Source organism: Acomys russatus, chromosome 9 (assembly GCF_903995435.1).
Source record: "Acomys russatus chromosome 9, mAcoRus1.1, whole genome shotgun sequence".
In the NCBI taxonomy this organism is placed as follows: Eukaryota; Metazoa; Chordata; class Mammalia; order Rodentia; family Muridae; genus Acomys; species Acomys russatus.
In genome coordinates this window covers 5,469,883-5,492,960 of record NC_067145.1, presented here as the reverse complement: position 1 = coordinate 5,492,960, position 23,078 = coordinate 5,469,883, and the positions used below count along the sequence as shown (strand labels likewise).

The 23,078-nt window shown below is 40.1% G+C and overlaps 1 protein-coding gene across 1 annotated transcript in view; it reads left to right on the top strand.

Moving 5' to 3' along the window:
• Spef2 (sperm flagellar 2) overlaps window positions 1-23,078 on the top strand; it is a 164,795-nt gene that overhangs the window by 123,281 nt on the left and 18,436 nt on the right. The window contains exons 27-30 of the mRNA XM_051150954.1: window positions 5,675-5,828; window positions 7,854-7,982; window positions 11,386-11,524; window positions 13,991-14,220. Coding sequence (XP_051006911.1) covers window positions 5,675-5,828; window positions 7,854-7,982; window positions 11,386-11,524; window positions 13,991-14,220 — 652 coding nt within the window. The remainder of the gene's footprint in view (window positions 1-5,674; window positions 5,829-7,853; window positions 7,983-11,385; window positions 11,525-13,990; window positions 14,221-23,078) is intronic.

Here is a 23,078-nt window from a genome sequence, read left to right as displayed (position 1 = left end):
TAGCTTTTCTAAGTCTTCAATTTTTCCCCTAATACATAAGGATATTTCACAAATGATTGAAATTTGGTAAAGTAGCGTGTATAAAAATGTTTTATACCATATACTATAAATATGGTTTATTTGCTAGAAAAAAGTTGTACATATTTCTTTAGTTCTTTGGAATGTCTCATAGCAAGCATAGGAAAAATGATCACTTAATACCATTATGAATACTATATGTGAATTATATATGAATCAGGATTTTAGATGTTATAATAGACTTCTATAAATCTAATGTCACACAATTAAAAGAGGACAAAAAATAAAAAAAATCATGAGTTTAGCACCTGGACCCTTAAATGAATAAATCATGTCTTGTTAGAAAATAAACATTTAAAGAAACTTTGACTTCCAAATGAGACAGGTGTGATTTAGAAAATGGATGTAGGCAAACAGTTCCAAATGAGTTGGTACAATTGGAATGAACTGCACTCTAATTCAGGCTTTTTCTAAGGAGCAATTTTGCCAAAAGCTACTCATTCAGTGTGCTATGTTAATTTTTAGCAAAACTTTCTAATTGATAGGTATGTAATGATTTCGGAGAAGTCATATTTAACACCTACAATGTCAAATCATTATGTTTAAAGTTCTTACCAGCCTTAGAAGCTACTTTTAAAAATGTATTCTAAATTCTGCTAATTCTTGAAAGAGATCTTGAGGTCTTTGAGAAAAATGCTAATCATAGTCATTACCTTCATCATCATCACAAGGTTGTTTGCCAAGGAGATAAGTCCAATTTTAAAGGAAATTGCTAACTTACACTACTTTGCAAGAACAATTTTTTTTTTAAATGAATAGCTTGCAATCTAACGGGGGTCTGTTTAACAATCAAGCTTTCAACTTTACCAAGAACTTGAAAGCACAGTAGATAGCATGAAATCCACTTTTATCAAAAGGTCAGCTGTTGGGGAGAAAACTCCAAAACAAGCCAACCAAACTGGCATTTTCTTTTTTTTTCTTAATTTTATTTTATTAATTTATTCTTATTACATCTTAATGATTATCCCCTCCCTTGTTTCCTCCCATTCCTCCCTCCTTCCCATTTTCCCCTACTCCCCTCCCCTATGACTGTTACTGAGGGGGATTACCTCCCCCTGTATATGCTCATAGGGTATCAAGTCTCTTCTTGGTAGCCTGCTATCCTTCCTCTGAGTGCCACCAGGTCTCCCCATCCAGGGGACATGGTCAAATATGAGGCACCAGAGTATGTGTAAAAGTCATACCCTGCTCTCCACTCAACTGTGGAGAATGTCCTGTCCATTGGCTAAATCTGGGTAGGGGTTTGAAGTTTACGGCCTGTATTGTCCTTGGCTGGTGCCATAGTTTGAGCAGGGCCCCTGGGCCCAAATCTGCCTATCATAATGTTCTTCTTGTAGGTTTCTAGGACCCTCTGGATCCTTCTACTTTGCTATTCTCCCATGCTTCTCTCATCTAGAGTCTCAATAGGATGTCCTCCCCTCTGTCCCAGTTTCCTGGTAAGTGAAGACTTTCATGGGACATGCCCCTTGGGCTAGTATGCAGATATAAGTGAGTATATACCATTTGACTCTTTCTGTTTCTGGGGTAACTCAGATCATTTCTAGTTCAATCCATTTGTCCACAAATTTCAGGAATTTCTTGTTTTTAGTAGCTGAGTAGTATTCCATAGTGTATATGTACCACAGTTTCTTTATCCATTTTTCTACTGAGGGATACTTAGGCTGTTTCCATGTTCTGGCTATTATGAATAAGGCTGCTATGAACATGGTTGAGCAAATTTTTTTGTTGTGTGCTGGAGCATCTTCTGGGTATATTCCAAGGAGTTGAATAGCTGGGTCTTGAGGAAGCCCTATTCCCATTTTTCTGAGATAGCACCAGATAGATTTCCAAAGTGGCTGTACTAGTTTGCATTCCCACCAGCAATGAAGGAGTGTTCCTCTCTCCCCACATCCTCACCAGCATGTGGTGTCACTTCAATTTTTTATCTTAGCCATTCTGGTGGGTGTAAGATGGAATCCCAGAGGGTTTTTTTTTTCATTTCCCTAATGACTAAGCAGGTTAAGCATTTCTTTAAGTGTTTCTCAGCCATTTGATATTCCTCTGTTGAGAATTCTGTTTAGTTCCAAGCCCCATTTCTCAATTGGGTTATTTGGTTTGGTGGTGTTTAATTTTTTGAGTTCTTTATATATTTTGGATATTAGACCTTTGTCAGATGTAGGGTTGGTGAAGATCTTTTCCCAAACTGGCATTTTCTATATAGCTTTTCTGCCTGTCTCAAGTGCTGGAGGCAAATCTTTCTGTGATGTTACAATTTTAAAAGAAAATCTGTCAGTTAGCAAACATTGCCCTCCATAAGGAGAGCACAGGTACCTAAAGTCAGGGAAAGTACAAATAGGTCTGGGAGTATGAAAGCCCTTCTGTAGGTGATGAGGCGTAATGTCCATGGAGCACTTGGAGATAGCTACATGCAGAGTCATGGGGTATGAAGTGAGTGTCAGGAGTCTGGAGAAGGCAGCAACTTCCTGGCCTTTTACAAACATGAATACAAAGGCCTTTGAGGGGGATATGCCGTGTGTGTGTGTGTGTGTGTGTGTGTGTGTGTGTCTGAGTGTCTGTCTGTGTGTGTGTGTGTCTGTGTGTATATCTGTGTATGTATGTTTGTGTGTGTGTCTCTGTGTTTGTGTGTGTGTTTGTGTGTGTGTGTTTGTGTGTCTCTGTGTTTGTCTGTGTGTGTGTCTCTCTGTGTGTCTGTGTTTCTGTGTGTGTGTGTCTGCATGTGTGTGTCTGTGTGTCTGTGTCTGTGTGTGTACCTGTGTGTGTGTTTGTGTGTGTGTGTGTGTGTGTGTATGTGTGTGTCCCATACTCTTGTTCATTTTCCTTATTCTATTAATCTCAGAAATCATATCAGATCTGGATGTCACAAATGCTTAAACAGAAAACTCTGTCTCAAAAAAACAAAACAAAACAAAAATACATCTGATCTTACTGATTCTCATTTCCTGAACCTCTAAAATGCATGTGTGTTTTATATACTTCTTTGAGTCTTTTCTCAGTTCTCATAAATAATCTTTGCTGCCTGCCCCAGAGTCAGATAAACTTAGTACCTACTTCTAGTATTTCCAGAAACAGGGAGAACCTGATGGACATAACTCTTAAATAAAGATTTTCAATAGATAGATAGATAGATAGATAGATACAAAGATGATAAATATTTTATATGTAAACATGCATATACTCTTAAATTTAAATTTTATAAATAGTAACTGTATATCTTTTGACTTATATTTGATATTTTGATATTGATAAACATTTTTAAATGAACACCAAACTAATAATGTATCCAGCATCTCATTTACTTATCAGAATTTTGGAATAAACATTGAAAATGCACTCCTCTATCAATAATAGGACATCAGAATTTATTTATTTCATCTGACTAGGATATTTTATCCTTTAGCTAACATTTTCTTTGCACCGTATCCATCCACCTTCAACCCCTGATAGACATCGTTTGACTCTATACTTCAATGAGGTCAATATTTTTACATATGTGTTTGTATGTATGAGAGAGAGGGATTGTTTAGTAGTTAATGCTCTGTACTTGTGTACAATGTCTTCTGGGTTTATCTATATAGTCCTGAGACAAGGCTAAAGCATATAGAAACTCTTAAAGTAGAGAGGATGTAGAGTGGGCCAGTAAAGGTCTGTATCTCCTCAGTATGATTATCATAAAGTGATATGACAGCATTAATCCAGACATTCATGAGAGTGAGAGAGAAGCTAACTATGACTGGAGACACATAGAAAGTGAGAGAGTAGGAGAAACTAGGGACTGTGACATTAGCCTGTGGCAAATATTATCTCCACAAGTAGTGAATCTTCTGGGAGGGTGACAAGAGTTAGAATGGATTAAACACAGGATCAATGTTTATGGTTCAACTGTTGTTGGACCTACTTTCTTCAGGACTGGCTAGAGGGATGTGAAATTTTTATCTCATTTTTTCTATAGTACACAGACACAATCTGTAAACAAACATGCTTTTGCAATATGACAATTTCATATGATAATATTTAGGTAGGATTAAAATGTACAATAACCATCATCATCATCATCATCATCATCTAGGAAACAAAGCTCCATCTACTTGTCTTCTGCCCAGTTATAGGCTGTCAACGCTCTTTATTAACCAAGCAGAGACAACTGGGGAGCAAAGATTATACAACAGTCATTCGGTGTACCTGAGAATATACTCTTGTGGACTGTAACTAGATCTTGGGGCTCTGAAATTAGCATTTGTATACATAGCATCAGACCAACCTTCAACAGGGTCAACTATGAAAGTTTAAGAAAATGTGCGAGTTATTTTTTCTGCCAACTTGACACAAGTTAGAGTCATCTCAAAGGGAGGGGGAATCGTTTGGAGAATTGTCTCTATCAGACTGTTCTGTAGAAAAGCCTGTGGGAAAAAAATGTTCTTGATTAATAATCGGTGTGAGAGGGCATAACCCTAGGCAGGTAGTCCTGGCTTGAGTAAGAAAGCAAACTGAGCAAGCCATGGGGGCAGGGGGCAAAGCAGTAAACAGTGTCCCTCTGTCCCTCTGTAGTTCCTGACTTTGCCTGATTGAGATTCTACCTTGACTTCCATTAATGATGGGCTGGCACTGGGAGGTGTAAACCAAACAAACACCTTCCTCTCCAGAATGCTTTTGGTCATGGTGTTTATCACAGCAATAGGAAGGATACTAGACCAAAAACTGTGTGTGTGTGTGGGGGGGGGGGGGGGGTAGCCTGTCCTAGAGGCAAGGGATAACAGAAACTTGGAAGAAGAGCTAATGCGAAATTCATAGAGGTGTTTAATCTGAAAGATGCATGAAGAAAGGCCATTGACCTAAATCATGGCCAAATTAATTAAAGCAAGCTTTTGTATTCCTGTACATGAGCTGTCTCTCACTCAGGTGGGGTTTAAGAGATCAGCTTTAGACCTGGAGAGTATAGGGGTTTTTATAGTTCAGGAGTAGGGGGTTTCTAAATAGGGGATGAGGATTTGGTGGACAAAATAGACAGCAATACAGGAGCAGCACATAAGCACAATAACAACCTCCTGAAACAAAGACAAGGTAGTAACACGGTGGTCATAACAAGATGACAAAAAAAAAAAGAACACCCTTTTGAAACAAAGGCATGGTTTCTGTTTCACGGAACAGGCAGGACAGAACCATTTGTAGTTAAGGTTACAGGTGGGCATAGCCAGTCCTTGAGAAACAGATGTAATTGTAAACAGGATTGAATCTAGTTTGTTTTTACTATAAGATGACTTTCAAGCCTAAGATAGGGGCAGGCTGGTTTATCAGTGGAGATAAAACTAAATAAACATGTGCAAAATAGATTTGCCAGATTACAGTTCCAACTTGGTATAAACAACAACGCATTGCAATCAGGAATTAATGAGATAAGAACCTCCTTGTAGACAGCTGCAGGGAAATAACACTTAGGGGCTGGGTCTTCCAATCAAAGAACTGTGTGCTCCTTAAAGAGTGAGACCATGGGCATCGCTGTTGATAGTGGGATGACACTCCAGAGGAACCTAAGTGAATAAATCCACATGGTTATCACATTTGCTTACTGCCATCCTCACTAAATACTGCTACCATACAGGTGGCTGCTGAAGTCCACCAAAGGCTCGTAGAAGAAGAAAATGAAACGCCACCAGTCGACGCCAAAGAAAAGTCTCCTCAGTCGGGTGGGAAAAAAAATGCCAAGAAGGAGAAAGAGACACCCAAGAAGAAAAAGACAGAGAAGAAAGCAAAAGGTATTCATGACACTAGGACCCAGTCCCCATGTCACTTCAAACCTCTTCTTGGTGGGAAATAAGCCATCCACCAGGCATGTCAGCCTCTAAGCAGCTTGGATGCTAGTCAGTGTTGTAAACTATAGACATAAGAGTCTGTGGGCTGTGGATGTCATTGGCAAACCACAGTGCATATCAGCACCGCCTAATTTGTTTAAGAAAATCATAGATGAAACCAGCAGATGTATTTCAAAGGCAGCTCTAACCATATTAGGACTCGTAACCTGGAGTGTCCGGGCAGAGGGGCTACTATCTACTGCAGAAGTTAAAAGGCTGTGTGTTTACACATCTCGGGGACACTCAGGGGCACACTATTCTCTTCCAGAACATTCCTACCTAATCTTTGCCTTTGTCATGAAGGGAGAACAACAGAGAAAACAGTGAGAGGTGCTCCCACTGAGCTTAAGCAATGGTTGCCTTTTCCTCTCAACCTTTCTATGTGGACGTCCTTCTATGTCATTTAAGGCAAGAAAGGAAAACTAGAAAGCACACGAGGAAAGTCTCCCGACTGGCAGATTGCCACCATGTGTTTATTAAGCACCTACAGTGGGGAAACATCCTATGATGGATGCCAAAAACACATGGGGGGAGGGGCACCCTGAGGATAAGCAGAGGAGTGGTACTGAGCCTTGAAGCAAAGTGAAGGACAGCTATCCCTGGTAAAGAATATGCCATTTGAGTCCATCTCATGTTCTAACAAGTAAAACTTTCAGTATTTAAAGGAAACATCTGTTTACTTCAGTGGCGTAAGGGGCCAAGTCCAGTCTTTAATGATTCAATGATAAAACAAATGCAGAAGCAAACCTCTCCTTTATTTATAATTTCTATACATCCATCTTTTAGTATAGCAGCTATGCCTCTCCCCTCACAGTTCCTTACTCTACTTCCTTTTCCTTTGTGTCATTTGAGGCTCTTGTGACCATATACACTCAAGAATAATCATTTGAATTGTGTATAAATTCACCAGCTGGGCCTGAAATAGAATCACGTTGCCTTGGGTAGTAGCTTCTCAACAAACATCGACAAATTCTTAATGTCCGGACAGTTTATGCAGTCACTGAAATGCTTTTAGGTGGGCACAAATTAAAAGAATTAATTTGGATACATATTCTTCAGCATTACTATGTTTCACTCATATCTTTTTGAAGTTAACTTTTGGTCTTTTCTTGGAAAAAAACTAAAGCCTTTTATTTATTTATGTATTTATTATTTTTATTTATTTATTTATTTATTTATTTATTTATTTATTGGTTTTTCAAGACAGGTTTCTTTGTTTTAGCCCTGGCTTTCCTGGAACTCACTCTGTACACGAGGATGGGCTCAAACTCTCAGAGACCCTTCTGCCTCTGCCTCCCAAGTGCTGGGATTAAAGATGTACACCTCCAAAGCTAGCTAAAACCATTTTCAAACTTAAGAAATTCCTTGGGAAGTAGTAATTCTGAAAAGGACTAATATGCTAAATTTTGTCCCCAAACCCCTAATTTTATCTTTTGTTTTGATTCTGAAATCACTTCTGCGCTGCTGTCCACCTGGATGTTTTTTCTTATGATGTGACACATATTTTGTTATGAATGCAGCCCAGAATGCTCAAAGAATCCTCAATGAAAGATTATAAATATTTCACTGCCCATCCCCAAGGGGTCCAAGGTTTCTTGTTGCAAGGTCTCGTGCAGCTTCTAACTGTACAGATTTTGCTATGTAGTCCTGTGGTTTATGTGCCATGTCCATAGGCTCGTATGTTGGTCATTATGTGCCATGTCCATAGGCTCGTATGTTGGTCATTATGTGCCATGTCCCTAGGCTCGTATGTTGGTCATTATGTGCCATGTCCATAGGCTCGTATGTTGGTCATTATGTGCCATCTCCCTAGGCTCGTATGTTGGTCATTATGTGCCATGTCCATAGGCTCGTATGTTGGTCATTATGTGCCATGTCCATAGGCTCATATGTTGGTCATTTACTCACCACCTTTCAGTTACCTTTCAGGGAAATCATCGCCAGTGGCAGAAGTCAGTCCCATCACCTTATCCCCTGAGGAACTGGCTGAAATAGAAAGGAAGAAGGAGCTGAGACTCAAGATAAAGGAAGAGCACCTTGCTGCCCTGCAAGTAGAAGGTAGGAGGAGGCACTGAACAAGTTCGTGCTGTCAGGAGAGAGAAGCCAGGGGCTCATGACCCCGTCAGGGCTCATCAGCAGCCTCAAGCCAAGTCTCGGAACTCAAGCAGAACACACCACTCATATGGTTTTTCATTTGACCATAAAACCAAGCTTTGGCTACTGTGTTACTGTGTGAATTACATGAATCTGGCTTTAATTAAACTTAATCAAGTGGATTAATTGATTTATTGGTTGGCTGGTTGACTGACTGATTGATTGATTTAGTTGAGTCTCACTTCAAACCTGCCATGCAGCTTTCTCTGTTGTTGAAGTAACAATTTTCCAGCCCCCTGTCTCCTGAGTGCAAAGATTACAGGCATGCGTCACTATGCCTTGGTCCCCTAAGTAATCTCTTTCAAAGTATCTGTAGGCTGACAAAAAGATTTAGGAAAAAAGTTTTTTTTAAAGAAAAAGCAAAGGCTGTAATTCAAATTTCAAAGACTAAGAAAGAAAAATAAAGCATAAGTTGGTGTGGCTTTGCAAGATTAGGTAGCAGCTGTCTGATACAGATGACTTTATACTGCAAAAGAGTAAGTCCCTCCTTTTATTAAGACAGTAAGTCCTGGAGCTGGAGAGATGGCTCAGTGGTTAAGAGCACTGACTGCTCTGCCAGAGGATTCAGGTTCAATTTCTAGTACCCACAGAGTGGCCCACAGCCATCTGTAACTCCAGGAGATCCAGTACCTTCTTCTGACCTCTGCTGGCACCAGGCATGCATCTGCGGCACATACATATGCAGGCAAAATGCTCCTATACATAAAGCTTTAAAAGGAAATAAATACTTAAAAAAAAAAATAAAAACAACATAAGTTCTGGCCAGTGCCCATAAGTCCTGAGAACGAGTTTCTGGGAACAAAGACTAGCCAGGAGCCTCATATCTCTCCCTCCAAAACTTAGGGTCTTGGTTGCCTATACTCAGCAACAACAGCGAGACCTGCGCTCTCACAGTCTCCTGGTTGCCTTTTAGTGCAGTTTAGAATAGAATGTAGAATATCAGGAATCAAGTGAAGATAGTCTGTCGCTGTCCTAGGTGACAAAAATCACAGTGTGAGCAAAGGCACAAAGAAGCCAGCAAAGTGACTGATCCATGGGAGAGAAGAAGATGGTTTTTATTATAAATATGGGCGAGAGAATAGCCAGAGGCCTGAGGGGGAAGTCCAAAGCATTCATGAGAGGGGAGGTCAGACTGGTAAGAGCCAGGGTGTGGGCAGGGAAAATCCTTGTGGGTTATAAAGAACCCCCATAGCCTGGCATGGGGCCGGGGAGGGGGTTCCTGTGAACTGGAATAGCCTGGGAGTAGGGGGGGGGGCTTGCAGCCCAGGTAATGCAGAGCAGGTAAATGTCCAGAGAGAAGGGCTCTTTCTGGCTGACAGAAACCAGTTGTACAGGTTCCTAAGGAATGTGAGAGGGGACTTTTGTCTCTCCACCAGCAGTCTTCCTATATTCCATCTGGAATGGGGCCAAGAATGTCATTTTGAACCAAGTCAGTGGACTTGCTACTTTGGGGGTGTGGATGGGGACTGTCCTTGGGCTTTTTCCCCTTTGAGCCTAACATATAACACGGCCCTATTGAGCCAATTAGAAGATTTTTATGAGGTGAACATTAATAAGGATGTTTGACAGCTCTTGCTTCCTTCCATTTCTCTCCCTTCACCCCTCCACCCACCACCTGTTCCCATAATTTAGCAGAAAAATCTGAAGTTACCAGAATCCAGGGAGCTACTGTAAAGTCTTAGAATCGCTGAAGGGAGACCCCAGACTCAAACAGTATACAAAAATAGCCAGCATGCACGGGTCAATTATCCATACAAAATGGCAGTGATCCTGGCCAAAGACCTTTTTATAGGGAGCTAGGGGACTTGTAAGAGGATGTGCTACCGTCTAATTTGCGTGCATGGCAATCACAGCAGCCATAAAGTGATAGGCTGAGTCCGAATGGCTGGTCACCCAGTACAGAGGCATTAGGCCATATATGGTCACATTAGCAGCTGATTGGGTGAGATCTTTCCTGAACGGTCTTTGCCTGGATCTCTTCATGGCCAGGAGCATCCTTTTACGTGACTCCAACTCGGATTGGTTGGTGCTGCTGCCAAATGCCTGTAGAGGCTATGCTATGTGACTTCTGCCAAAGCCTGGGGCTGTGTGATTTCTCTCAAGAGTTCCCTGATAATGTCCGATCCCCACACTGCAAGGCATCTGGAGAGAAAAACATTCGTTTCTCTCCTCAATGGCTGTGTTCGTACCTGATCACCCTGTTTTCCAGTGAGCTTCATTTTTGATTCACGTGATACAAGCTCCTCAATGCGATAAAATTTAATTCCTCACGTTACAGAAGTTATCAAGTTTTTCGCTGCAGGCTGAGTCCTGTGGTGGTTGCTGGAGACTCGTGTGCATATCCATGAGCTTTCGAAAAACAAACCAGAACAGTAATAAAGCTAGAAGGAGAGAGAGATGAGCAGTCCCTTATAACATCCTGTGATGATGGAAATGGGCTTATGGGACAAGGTGGGGAAGCATTAGGAAAGACTTCCCAGAACTGTTGTGGGCTGAACCAGATGAGCATGGAAGAAGGGAGGCCAAGCAGGGCCAGGACCTAGAGGGCAAAGCATGTGCCAAAGCTAAGAGGGTGTAAAACCTATTTGCTGAGTAGTCGTGACGGAGCGACCCCACCTCAACAGCAACAAAGCCCCTTCCCTCCGGACACTGGGTGGTATTGCAGCCTGAACAGATGAGATTGCGCTGGCGTCATCACCTTGGGAGGGAGAGGAGTGCTGCGGAGGTGGATTTAGGGTTGAAGTGGGGGAGCAGAAGGGAAAGAAAACATAACGAAAGCTGTAGTGTAGGTAAGAAAGAATCAGTACCTGGTCATCCAGACACTGAACTTAACCAAAGCTCCTGAACAACTTTAGTTTCAATCCTCAAAAGACATCACTGCACGCTTGACTTTGCTTCTCTGTGAGGTGGGTTCCACCTTAATTATATCGATGAGTTTAAAGAAAAATTCATAAACCAGAGTGTGACTGATATAAAAAGCGGATTCGGTTCATTGTAAAATTATATGGATATATATATAATACATTAAAATCCCCTTTTTCTCTTTGGTGTGTATTAATTTTACAAAAGAAGAGGTTTCATTATAATCATTTCATGTGTGCGTATAACATTCTTTGGTCATGTCTATCCCGCATAACTCTCTTGACTGCCCTTCTCACTCCCTTTTTGAATACTTCCTCTTTTTAAATAGCCTCCACCCTTTTTTCATGTACTTTTAAAATACAAACTCTGTATGAATAGGAAACTGCAATGTTTCTCTTTCTGAGTTCAGTTTATGTGCTTACATCCAGTTTCCTTCTTAAAATAGAAGCAGCCACGCAATTTCGACTTGAACTAATAAAGTTAAAGGCTTTGGCGATCATTGAAGATATAGTCACAAAGATGATTGACATCTTCAAGCTTATGGAGAAGTGGCTCGGTGAGAGATATTTGAATGAAATGGCCAGGTAAGGTTCTCCAAGGCTAAAAGAAACATACTAAATGCCAGAAATGCAAAAAAATTGACAAGGGTGTTTAAGATGTCTACAGTTTAAATTACATGCAAACACACACACACACACATACAATGTGTGTGTCTCTCTGTATGTGTACACCTACCCACTCGTGTGTGTGTGTGTATGTGTGTGTGTGTGTGTGTGTGTGTGTGTGTGTGTGTGTGATGTTGGAGCTTAAGGAATAGCTGCTACAAGGGCTCAAGGTGAGCATCACCATTACATTTGTACTGAGTGCTCTCTGGCAGTAAACAGTGTGTCTGAGGGCTCTTCAATGCCATTTCCCCTTGAGGAGTTCAGTTTTCACTCTCCTCAATAGGAGCTTTAGTCTGTATATTAATATTATATGTAATTTTAATCCAGGAGACTGGGATTCTCAAATTACCTGCAAATGAGTACCAGGTCTGATTGCTTGGGGCTCATTGGCATTACTAACAAAAAGGACTCCATTTAGCTGTTACTCCTGTTTTGGCTTGAGCTAGACGTGTATACTATGAGGTAGACTGCAAACATTTGCTAAGAGTTCTGCAGTTGCCTGAGAAAGGGCATGAAATGGCAAGTGTTCTCAGAAGTAGAAACTACTGTCTGTGAATAGCCATTGTGTCTGGCTCTCTCCAGTCGCATCATCAAAGTTTCACTGTTAAAATCTTCAGCCCAGTTGTCCAGTGTTGTTGTTCCACAGTAGAAAGTAGGAAATTAAAAAAAAAATGTCCAAGAATACTCCTTTCCATCTGCTAACCTTGCTGCCATTAGCATAACAGAATATCACTGCTGGGCAGCCAAGGCAATCACGGGGAGCTTTGAAGTGATGTGTGGCCCTGGTCTGTGGCTGCCACTTATAACTGAAAGCATTTCGTCTGAGTTCTTGGGATTCGTGGCTTCCTTATGTATCAGTCCATCAAGTGTAGATGGATATTAATTCTGTGCGATGTACACATCGGCCTCATGTTTGTGTTGTGTGTTTGTTTACACTTTGCATTTATAACATGATGTGCTCTGACCAAGAAGTCACAAAACATGAAGTTAAGAACTATTTCTCATGAGACAGAAAGACACGGGCTGTCAAATCCCTTCAAACCCCAAATCTATTCTTTTTGCCTTTTTATTTTTCTCTATTGAAATCACTCATAGTAACCCTCCACTAGGTGGTGCCCAGTCATTTGATATTCCCGTTCTGGCAAGTCTCAGTCTTTGTGGAGAGACCCTTTATTTCCACAGACTCAGGCTCTATGTGATCCCCTTCTTGTGTGTCCCCAGCACCAGAACACTCTAAACCACCAACTAATTAACAAATACTGTATGAACATTCACAAAGAGCATTTAGGAGCTGAATTCAAGGGCTCCTTTTCTAGAACAGGAACGAATAATAATATTTGAATTGTCAAGATATGAATATTTGTTGCTCATTGTACAGAGAATAATTATGTAGTTTCTCATCATGTCACAGTCATAGGGGAAGGGAGTAGGGGGAAAGCGGGAGGGAGGTAGGAATGGGAGGATACAAGGGATGGGATAACAATTGAGATGTAATATGAACAAATTAATAGAAAATGACAAGATCTTCTCTTCATGCCATTGGCAATGCCATTAATTATGTCTAATATACCTTTAAAATGCCTTAAGACTAGGCCATTAACTATTATCTGATTATTTGTGTCAGTGTATTCTTCTAAATCATCGAAAAAGAGGGAGTAAATATCAGTGGCTTTGTTTCAAAGATAAAGTACTCATAGAGCCATGACTAGCATGGGACCATGCCAAGCACATGCTCTCGATGAGACCCTGGGACCCACTGCTATTTCCTCTGTACCATGGTAGCCTTTACCTGTTGCTGCTCATGGGAACATCAGGCAGCTTTGGATTTTGTGCACTGGAGGCTACTCTGCCAAGTGTGATTTTGGTAAGATTAACTCCTTTGGCATAAATCAAAAGAAAAATTATTTTTGCTTTCCTAGAAGTAGATAACCAAATTTGATTCACTTTATAATTTCTTTTGCATCCAAAGGAACTGAGTTCTTCTAGCAGTTACCAAACTCTGCCACATCAACTTATTCTAAAAAATAATCTAACCTTTGATATCATCTTTCTTATGTAGGAAAGGAAATTTCAGTGCTAATAAAACCAAATTTAAAATACTTTCTTCTTGTTCAGCTTTGCAAAACAAAAAACAAAAAACAAAAAACAAAAAACAAAAAACTGAACTATGTTGCCTACTTAATAAGAGAATGCTTTGTTTTTTGTCTTTAATAATTTTCACCCTGCTGAAGATAAACTAAAAGTTTTAAATACCTATAGAATCATGTGACTTGCCCTGTAACGTGTTAGCTTTTGTGTGTGTGACTGCGTATGTGTGTATTATTAAGTTAACCTTTTATTTTATATCTTCAATGGAGATCACCCTGTTCATTTCTCTACTCTCAGTATAGAGAAACTGACTGAAGTAGCTCGCTACTACATTGAAACAGCTACAAAAATTCAAAATGAGATTTATTTAAACCAAGAAGACTTCTACATCAATGGAGACGTAAAAGTCTTCCCAGACGCTCCCCTACCAGTCCGCCCTCCACCGGTAGAAAAGGAAGAAAATGGCACCCTAACAATCGAACAGCTTGACAGCCTTCGGGATCAGTTCTTTGATATGGCGCCTAAAGGTAAGAAAGGATTTGCTGCTGATGGAGCACAAAGATAACTGAAAGCGGGCATCATTTGACCAGAAGACAAATGAATTCTGTTGGAGTGCAGGGCACCGCCAGGAGACTTTGCTTTGTCCTGGTTTGTCAGGTATTTACTTGGTGCAACTTTCATCTGAGTTAAGCAAGCAGGAGAGTCAGAGTGACTGAATCAAGCAGTGTAGCAGTGTGGTCACATGGCAGTGACCATCCCTGATAACGCTTTTCTCTGTCTTCCTCCTCTCTTGGAAGCATACTGGTAAACCTGACTCCATTTGGCAGTTGGAAGATAATCTTTGTGCATACTTCTAATCAGAGATGTATTGTCGATCCCAAGTTTGTGTTTCTGTCTAGCCAGTGATGGGTATACTAGGAGATGAAGGCTGTCCCTCTTGGAACTGCCTTTTCCTTCACTGCTTTACAGTTCTTGAGTAGAACTCTGCTGGTAGATACTTGCCTAATTAATTTCCTCATATGAATGCATATGTTATTTTCCTCACACAAATTATTGAATACCTTCACATTTTATCCTTATAGTGTTATGCTTTCTGCAATGAGTCCCGCCAATTGCTATCTTATGTAATTCAGACTGACATATGTGTGGGACCATCATCTATAGTCATCTGGACTGAACACTCAGTCACAAAGCAATTAAGCAATGTGTCTGTGGCCATGTACACTTTGGACTCTGATAATTCAATGCTCATTCATCTTATGTGTGAACTATGTTGTCTCTTATAAATAGGGTTATTTTTTATTTCCCTAAACGTCCTAATTATTGGAAAATCATGTCATTCCCAATGGCCTTTAATATAAACACAATCTCACTTTTTGAACATTAGTCCCAATATTTTCAGAAATCCAGAAAATTTCAGAAAATATTGATAATAACAGTGATAATTCACTTTATGATCTATAAAGCTTCCATGACAGGGCCAGTGGGTGGCAAGGTGCACATGTGTTCGCTTGGGCGAACACATGCACGGACACGTGTCAGCTCCTGCAGTGCCATTTTATCACACCATTTCATTTTGAACTTACAATAGTTATTCATTTTTGTCCATGGTGTATTTTTACATGCAAAATAAGAAAAATAGGCGTATAACCCTAAAGCAATACATGATTTAATTTACACTTTCAGGATGGTGACTAGGAGGAAACTATACAGCTATTAGCCTAGCAAAAGTCATTTGGAGACATTTAAGTAGGTGCAAGTGGACTTTTGAAAATTATAAGCCTTTCATAATTCCTTTCAAAAGGGATCCTAGTATTTATGGTGAATATTGTAATGCCTTCGTTAATATATCTTTAAAGTCAGAGATTACATTCTAACTAAGAGTTTAAAGCTAAATAGCAAATGACATTTATTTCATCAACATGAACTCTAGAAACGTTAGAATTAAAGTATGCCCACATATGAAATTTATCTTTTTTCTGAATATAATAGAGTAGGGATCATTGTCAGACAGTGATGAAACAGCAAAGGAGATGTCCCAGTCACTGTCCTCATGCTGTGAAAAGACACCACGGCCACGCGAACACTTACCAAAAAAAGCATTTAGTTGGGGCTTGCTTACAGTTTTAGAAGTTTAAGTCACTGTCATGGCAGGAAGCACGGCAGCATGCAAGTGGACATGGCACTAAGGAAGTAGCTGAGAGAGTTCTACATCTGGATCCACGGGCAGCAGGAAGAGAAAGAGAGACACTGGGCCTGGCTTAGGCTTTTGAAGTCTCAAAGTCCACCCCTGCTGAAAGACTTGCTCTAACAAGGCCACGCCTCCTAACCCTTCTCAGTTAGTGCCACTCCCTGACGACTAAGCATTCACATACATAAGCCTATAGAAGCCATTTTTTTTCAAACCACCAAAAGAGAATTGAAAGGACGGGAGAAAAGTAAGTAACAGCTAAATGTATTTTTAAAAGGACAATCAAAAGAAAACCATCTGCAGTGGGGGGTGTAGAGTACGACTTGAAAAGGCAGGCAAAAAAATTGTAATATAAGCCAGCTGTTTAATTATGAGACAGAATATAAAATTTAGAAGTGCCCAGGAATGCAAAGTAAAGGAGAATTGGTATACAGTGAGCAAGGCTGGTACAGAAAAAAAAAAAAAAAAAAAAAGAGGGCATGCAAAAAAATTAGAAAATCTTAGGAAGCATGGAGTGATTTGGTGACAAGGACCCAGAAGGCATTTAAATTTAGAGAAACAAACTCTAGAAAATGTAAAGCGTATTAGGAGGATAGATGTTGGGGGACTGGTCAGGACACCAGCCTGTGTTTCCTTCCCAGCTGTATGAACTACAGGAAATGAGATGCTGGGTCTTTATTAGAGGAGTTCGCCCCACCCCAAGACACTCAGCTAGAGAACTAGACCATACAGGATCATTACTGTTGTTTAGACAGAAGCCATAGAGCTGTCTATGAGATGTGGGGATTTTGATGATTCAAAGTTAGCTATGGTCTAACTTTAACCATTCTATGAACAAACAACACTCCACTTGAAAAGAATATGTATTCCATATGTTAATTTTTAAACATATGTTAAGATATATGGTATGGTGTTATTACCTGAAATAATGTTCATTGTCGTTGTTTTTACTGTCATTTTAGGGAAAAAGAAAATACAATAATCATTTTATTTTTTGCATCTCAGAGGTCACAGTACAGAATTCTCTGGCATCTTCAGGAGTCAGGCTGCAAATGCTGGCCTTGTTCTCCCTGAGGCAGTCTACGAGCTACTACTTGACCTTTCTTCATGTCTCCTAAGCTTATGTTACCATGGATTTTTAGTCTTTTGTCCCCAGGCCTGCAGTTGTTTTACACTTTCTTAAATATTACTTACACAATCATATTTATTTTTGTTTTTTGTGGATCATGGATTTTATATTTTTTCTGATTTTTCTATGCTAAACACCCAACTAACTTGTTTTTTTTTTTTAAACTAACTGCAGAATAGTATACATCCTGAAGTGTACGCCTATCATAAGGAGACAAAAAGGTTAATTGATAAAAGTGGTCACACCTATGTAGGTGACAAACAGATCAGATCAGTCAGTTTTTGTGCTCACAGGTAAATACCTTCACCCTCTCACGCCAGGTAATGAATGGCTAACCTCACAGCAGTTATTGGATTTATGTATTCTCACATGCAAAGTATTCCCACATGGTTCTGCCATTACATAAATACATGAAAAAAATCAACCATAAGCTTTTCATCTGGCCTCTCTTACATTCTAGTATTGTTGAGATTGACCCATAGTCTACACATATCTGTATTTAAACTGAAGGTTATCCCCTTGTGGAAAGTAATACGATGCAACATATTTACATGTTCTATTGTTGATGGCATGTTTTAAATCTCCTTTTTAAATTGATGAATCAAAATTGTTCATATTTCTGGAATAGTGTGATATTTGATACTTGCCCACAATGTACAGCAAACAGATGAGGACAGTTTAGCATATATCACTTTAAACATTATTTTTCTAGACATCAATTCATCTTTTACATAAAGATTTATGTCCATTCAAAAATTTCTTTAAATATATTGCTAACTTTGATCTTTATAATACTTTTATAAAGTTAAATTAATATAATTTTTCAAAAGAAAAAAATGAGGCATAGAGAGATTGAGTTGCCCAGGACGATGGGACAATCATTTGACAAGAAATGAAGCTGAAAAGGAACTGTCCGACTCCAACCATCCAGTTCAAGGTTGAAGTAGATAAGTCAACCAATCTGTAGAAAAGTCTAGTGTAGGCCAAGACAAATAAACACTACACCAACTCAGTGACTGTTACAAGTTAGAAAATAGTCACTCCACTCCTGTTCTGGGAAAATGTTCATTAAAGATTCCTGGCAGCTCACCGGATGTTTACTCAAGCTCCTCCCATGATTCCAAAATACGAATAGATTGTTGCTGAATGCAATAGAAAGAAGGGAAGCATGCTGGGAGAGTCGGGAGACTGGGAGGGCTGCAGTGAACTAGTGTTTGCTGGATTTGACAGTTCATGCACCCACGAACTGTCAATGCTATGATTGCCTAAAGAAAGCCTGCACAAGACCACACCAGCCAACACCGCAGCATAGATGGGGAGGGGGGGGGACTCAAAATGCTTTGTCATCCCGGCTGAGAAGCTAGATGGTCTGTGGCTACTGAAAAGGAAAGTCTGTTTTCCTCAGGACAAGTCATCTGATAAGCAGGTTGCCCATGACAAATGATTAGCCCTATCCTCACACACAAATGAGCAATACAAATTGTACTTAGCATATTTTATATATTTAATATATGATATATACATGTGTGTATTATATGTTATATTATTCACATCATACCATCATATCATATATTAATTATATTATATTGCACACATCATGTGATATATCATACATTAATTATATATTATATGTTTCATATATATTAAATAAGAAGAATGCATGGATTTGAAAGGTGGATGTGGATGGGAGAAGACATGATGGGAGTAGCTCTTGAATAACCATGTGGAGTTTTCTTTAAAGGCACAAATTCTCCAGATGCTGTGATTCCAGACAAAAGGCAGAAAAGGTCCCGAAAACTTGACTACTACCTACCAGAGAGAAACCATCAGTTTTTGAAAATTTGGCTAAAAAAATACCCTTGGCTTGTATATGACGAGCTATTGAACCTTATGTTCTGTGTCCTGTGTCGCAAGCACGGGGTAAAGTCAGGGGGTAGTCAAGTGAGCTTTTTCCACGGCACGGACAACTTCCGGGCTGAATTTCTCAGTGCGCATCACCTCAGCGAAGCCCATGCCAAGGCATCGCTGATGGAAGCGACAAGTGGCTGTCCTGAGAACAGAGGTGCCACTGCGCTGATGGTAAGGACCATGAGCAAAGTGACCCTTGGGAGAGTGGAGAACTTATTCAGATCATGCCATGCTCTGGCCAAGACCGGACGTCCCCTCAAGGATTTTATTTGGATGTGTAAGTTGGATGACATGAAGGGCGTTGATATCGGCCCAGTCTTCAGAAGTAACAAAGCCGCAAGAACATTTACGTATTTCATTGCTGAAGTAGAAAGGAAAAATCTAAGAGAAAAACTAGAAAAAAGTAAATTTTTCTCTGTCATCAGTGATGGAATTGTAGACAGTCTAGCCAAGGAAGCCAAAGTGGTCTATGTTCAATTTGCACAAGCAGGAAAAGTGCAATGTCAGATCGTCGGGATGCAGTCAGTACAACAGAAGGACCCTTGGACGATAAAAAGTGCTATTGAGAAAACTCTGGAGACAAATCTTCAACTCAGGCTGTCAAGCGCAGACTGGGCAAAGAAGCTAGTCGGTTTTGGCAGTGATGACTCCCCTGGAACAGACGGAGAGGACAGAGTGGCCCCACTTTTGAGAGCTATACAGCCATGTGTGCAAAGTGTGTACTGCTTTGCACATCACCTAGAACTGTCATACAAAGCGGTGTTCCAGAGTGTGCCCTTGTACAACGACCTCGAGGCACTCCTTAACAGTATTTACCACTTCTATCACAACTCTCCTCTTCTTAAGAGTTCTCTGATAACGGCCTTCCACGGCCTCCACCTCCGACCTGTGATGCCCTCTCAACTAAGAGGCAAGCAGTGGCTTCCTGGACTACAGGCAGCCCTGCAGAACTTCCTCAAAGGATACCCAGGAATTGTTCAGCAACTGCACTCAGTAAGTAATTTTGAAATAAGTTTTCCAGAACATCAAGAAATCATGTTGCTAAATCCTTTTGGAGTAAGATTTTTGAAATCAGAGAAGTACCCACCATATCGTTTCCAACTTGCGTTACAGGTAGATAAGGGAAAAGATGACACCAGTCGGCAGAAAGCCAAGGAACTTCTCGATCTCGTTCTCCAAGCAGATCTCATCAAATTTGCACATTTCCTAACAGACATCGTTAGTGTCCTTAGCATTCTGTCCCGTGCCAGTCAGAACAGAAAATCTTCCATTGCAGATGTATTTGCTACCTTGGAGTCAACACTGGAAATGCTCCAGATCTATCAATCAAGGTGAGAAGTTGAGGACATTTGACGGTCTGTCCAGGTAGATAGATGTCTGACTTGGCGAATTGTTTTTCAGGTATGATTTCACTTAACTCTCTATTTGGGTGATCTTCTCCCAGACCAGGGCCAAAAGAACGCAGGATGGACTTAGCCACACACTTTCACGGTAACTGCCTCAAGGGGAAAGAAAACATTTCCACTGTGAGAACAGAGGTTTTAACACATCTTATCAAGAGGTTGCAATGCTGCTTCAGAGATGCCAGCCTAGACGTAGTGAGAGCAACTACGATTGGCAGCTTTAAACTGTGGCCCACGAGGATAAATCAAGGTAACGCACAGGTGCCAATAACCCTGAACCCACTTTGCTTTGATTGCCTGCCTTTATTTTTAGCTACGTGACGTTTATGTTTATCTGTATGGATTACAGAATTTGGAGAAAAAGAGATATCCATCCTGATTTCACATTATGAGCCAGTTCTGGAAGCTGCCAATGTCAAAACTGATGAAGTAGATACAGAATGGAGCATGTTAAAATTAGAAATATATGCCAGGTCAGTAGGAAAGCAGATGACATAAAGTGGCATGCGTTAGTAGCTGGGTCAAAATTAGGTCTCTCAATCTCTTATGCCCTTTGTCTTCCGTCTTAGGTTTCAGAACATTCGAAAGCTGACCTGGGATTTTGTAAACTCCGTTTACTCGCAGAAGTATCCGAATATTCTGATGCTTGTAGACTTAGTGCTGGCCCTCCCGGCAAGTTCAGCAGAGCCAGAACGCGGGTGCCGTCAGATGAAGCGCACCCACTCACACATGGATGACAAAACCAAGGTTGAGAGCATGGCAGACATCCTAGTCATTCAGCTGAACTCTCCAGACATTAGCAGTTTTGACCCAAGGAAAGCTATACATCTATGGAATACAAGGACACAGTCATCCATGGCTCACGTGGGACCTAATCTGGACAGCTCATCGAACTCAGAAAGCCAAGACGAAAGTGATGAGTGATGCGACTTAGGTTGACTTTGTTACTTACTAACCACAGAAAATAAATAAATAAATAAATAAATAAATAAATAAATTCCAAAAAAGTTAAAGTGAAGTAGCAGCCAGCCTTTGCGTCAAACACAAAAGACACTTGACACTTTCCAAACATACAAAGAGATACAAAGCAAAAAAAAAAATCCTGGCTCATTTTTCTGTAACTTTCCAACTTTGATTCAGTGGTTGAATGCTTTTGTTTCAAATCTTCGTTGAAGGCTGATGCTTCTAAGCAGTGTTTTGATGTCATCTTTCTGAATGTTTTCTCTAAGACTGAGCAGATTGGTGATCGTAGGTATCTTCAACTTGCTCTTGTTCCTGGGTAATTCCAAACTCCAGTGACAGTGAGTAACTAACAATGCCAAACTGATAAAATTTTTAAAAATTGATTTTTGAACAAACTTTCCCATTGAACTTGTCACCATGTGGAATCTGGGAGTCAGATGCCTAAATGCCTTGCATATTGAGTAACAGGGTCAAATATTAAGATGGTTTTCGCATTTCACACTAAGATCGCCAGCTAGACAATTTCAACTTTAACTGAAAATATCATTTCGCAAAATTTTGCTTCCAAACGTAACCAGTAGAGACAATGAGAACACATCTTGCAATTGTAACAATTTATAAATGCTCTGGTTCTCTTTGCAGATTTAATAGATTGTGTTTGTGGTTCCATCTTGAAGAACATGGTTTGCTTATTTCTAATATCTGAAACCCAGCATGGCATCATTTAAACCTTTGTTTTACAGGGAAATTCTTTGCCCAGGAAAATGTTCTCATGACTAATATCAGCTACTTCAGCGAAACTAAAATAACATAAATTTCTTCTTGGAATTACCTGTGGATGGTTAGCTATATCAAAGGATAAGAGTGAACTCGCCACTCAGTATCATCTCACAACCTTGGAATTGTGCATGTAGTTTGAACCACTGACGCTTTAAAGGGATAGCTGTATTTCGCTAGAGGTTAGAAGAAACAGTGAAGTTCACGTGGACTCTCAGATGTGGTGAAATCTCAGACATAAAAGGAGACTTTGGGATGTTTTGTCTAATTTACCTTTGTTATTCCTGAAAAAAAAAAAAAAAAAACAGCTCTCTATGGTGTCCGTTCCAGATTCTCGAATATATGTAATTGATCTCCTACAATTCTAGAAGGTACCTGTGCTGTGTGTTAGCCAACTGTTTTTTTCCTTAAGATCTATTTTTTTTTTGTCTATTTCTAGTGCATGTGAATGCAATTAGGAATAAGAATCAAAGTGCATGTGTCTCTTAGATATGCTAAAGTAGATCGGTGTACAAGAGCAAGGCAGTTGAAAATTAAGTGTTATTTTATGGTTAATTAGTGCCTTCAATATAATTGACTTACTGATCCAAATCCTCCTAAGTTACAAAAGCAAGCCATTGCTAAATGGAGGACAAACTGAAAAGTGGATGCTACCTTCGTTATGGCTGTCATCTTGCAGGCATGCATTTGAAATACGTTATGTTTTCAACTGGATATAATAAAACTTGGTGTTTCTTTTAAAAATTATATCTATTTAAAACAAAAATCAAAGAAGGTTTTGATTGGTTGGTTGGTTGGTTTTTGTTCTTCAAGGCAGGGTCTCTCTGTGTAGCCTTGGCTGTCCTGGACTCACTCTGTAGACTAGGCTGCGCTCGAACTCAGAGATCTGTCTGCCGCTGCCTCCCAGGTGCTGGGATTAAAGGCGTATGCCACCACTACCTGGCCAGAAAATTTTAAACTAAGAATTACGCAATTTCAATATTTGTTCAATCAGAAATGAATTTTTGTTGGACC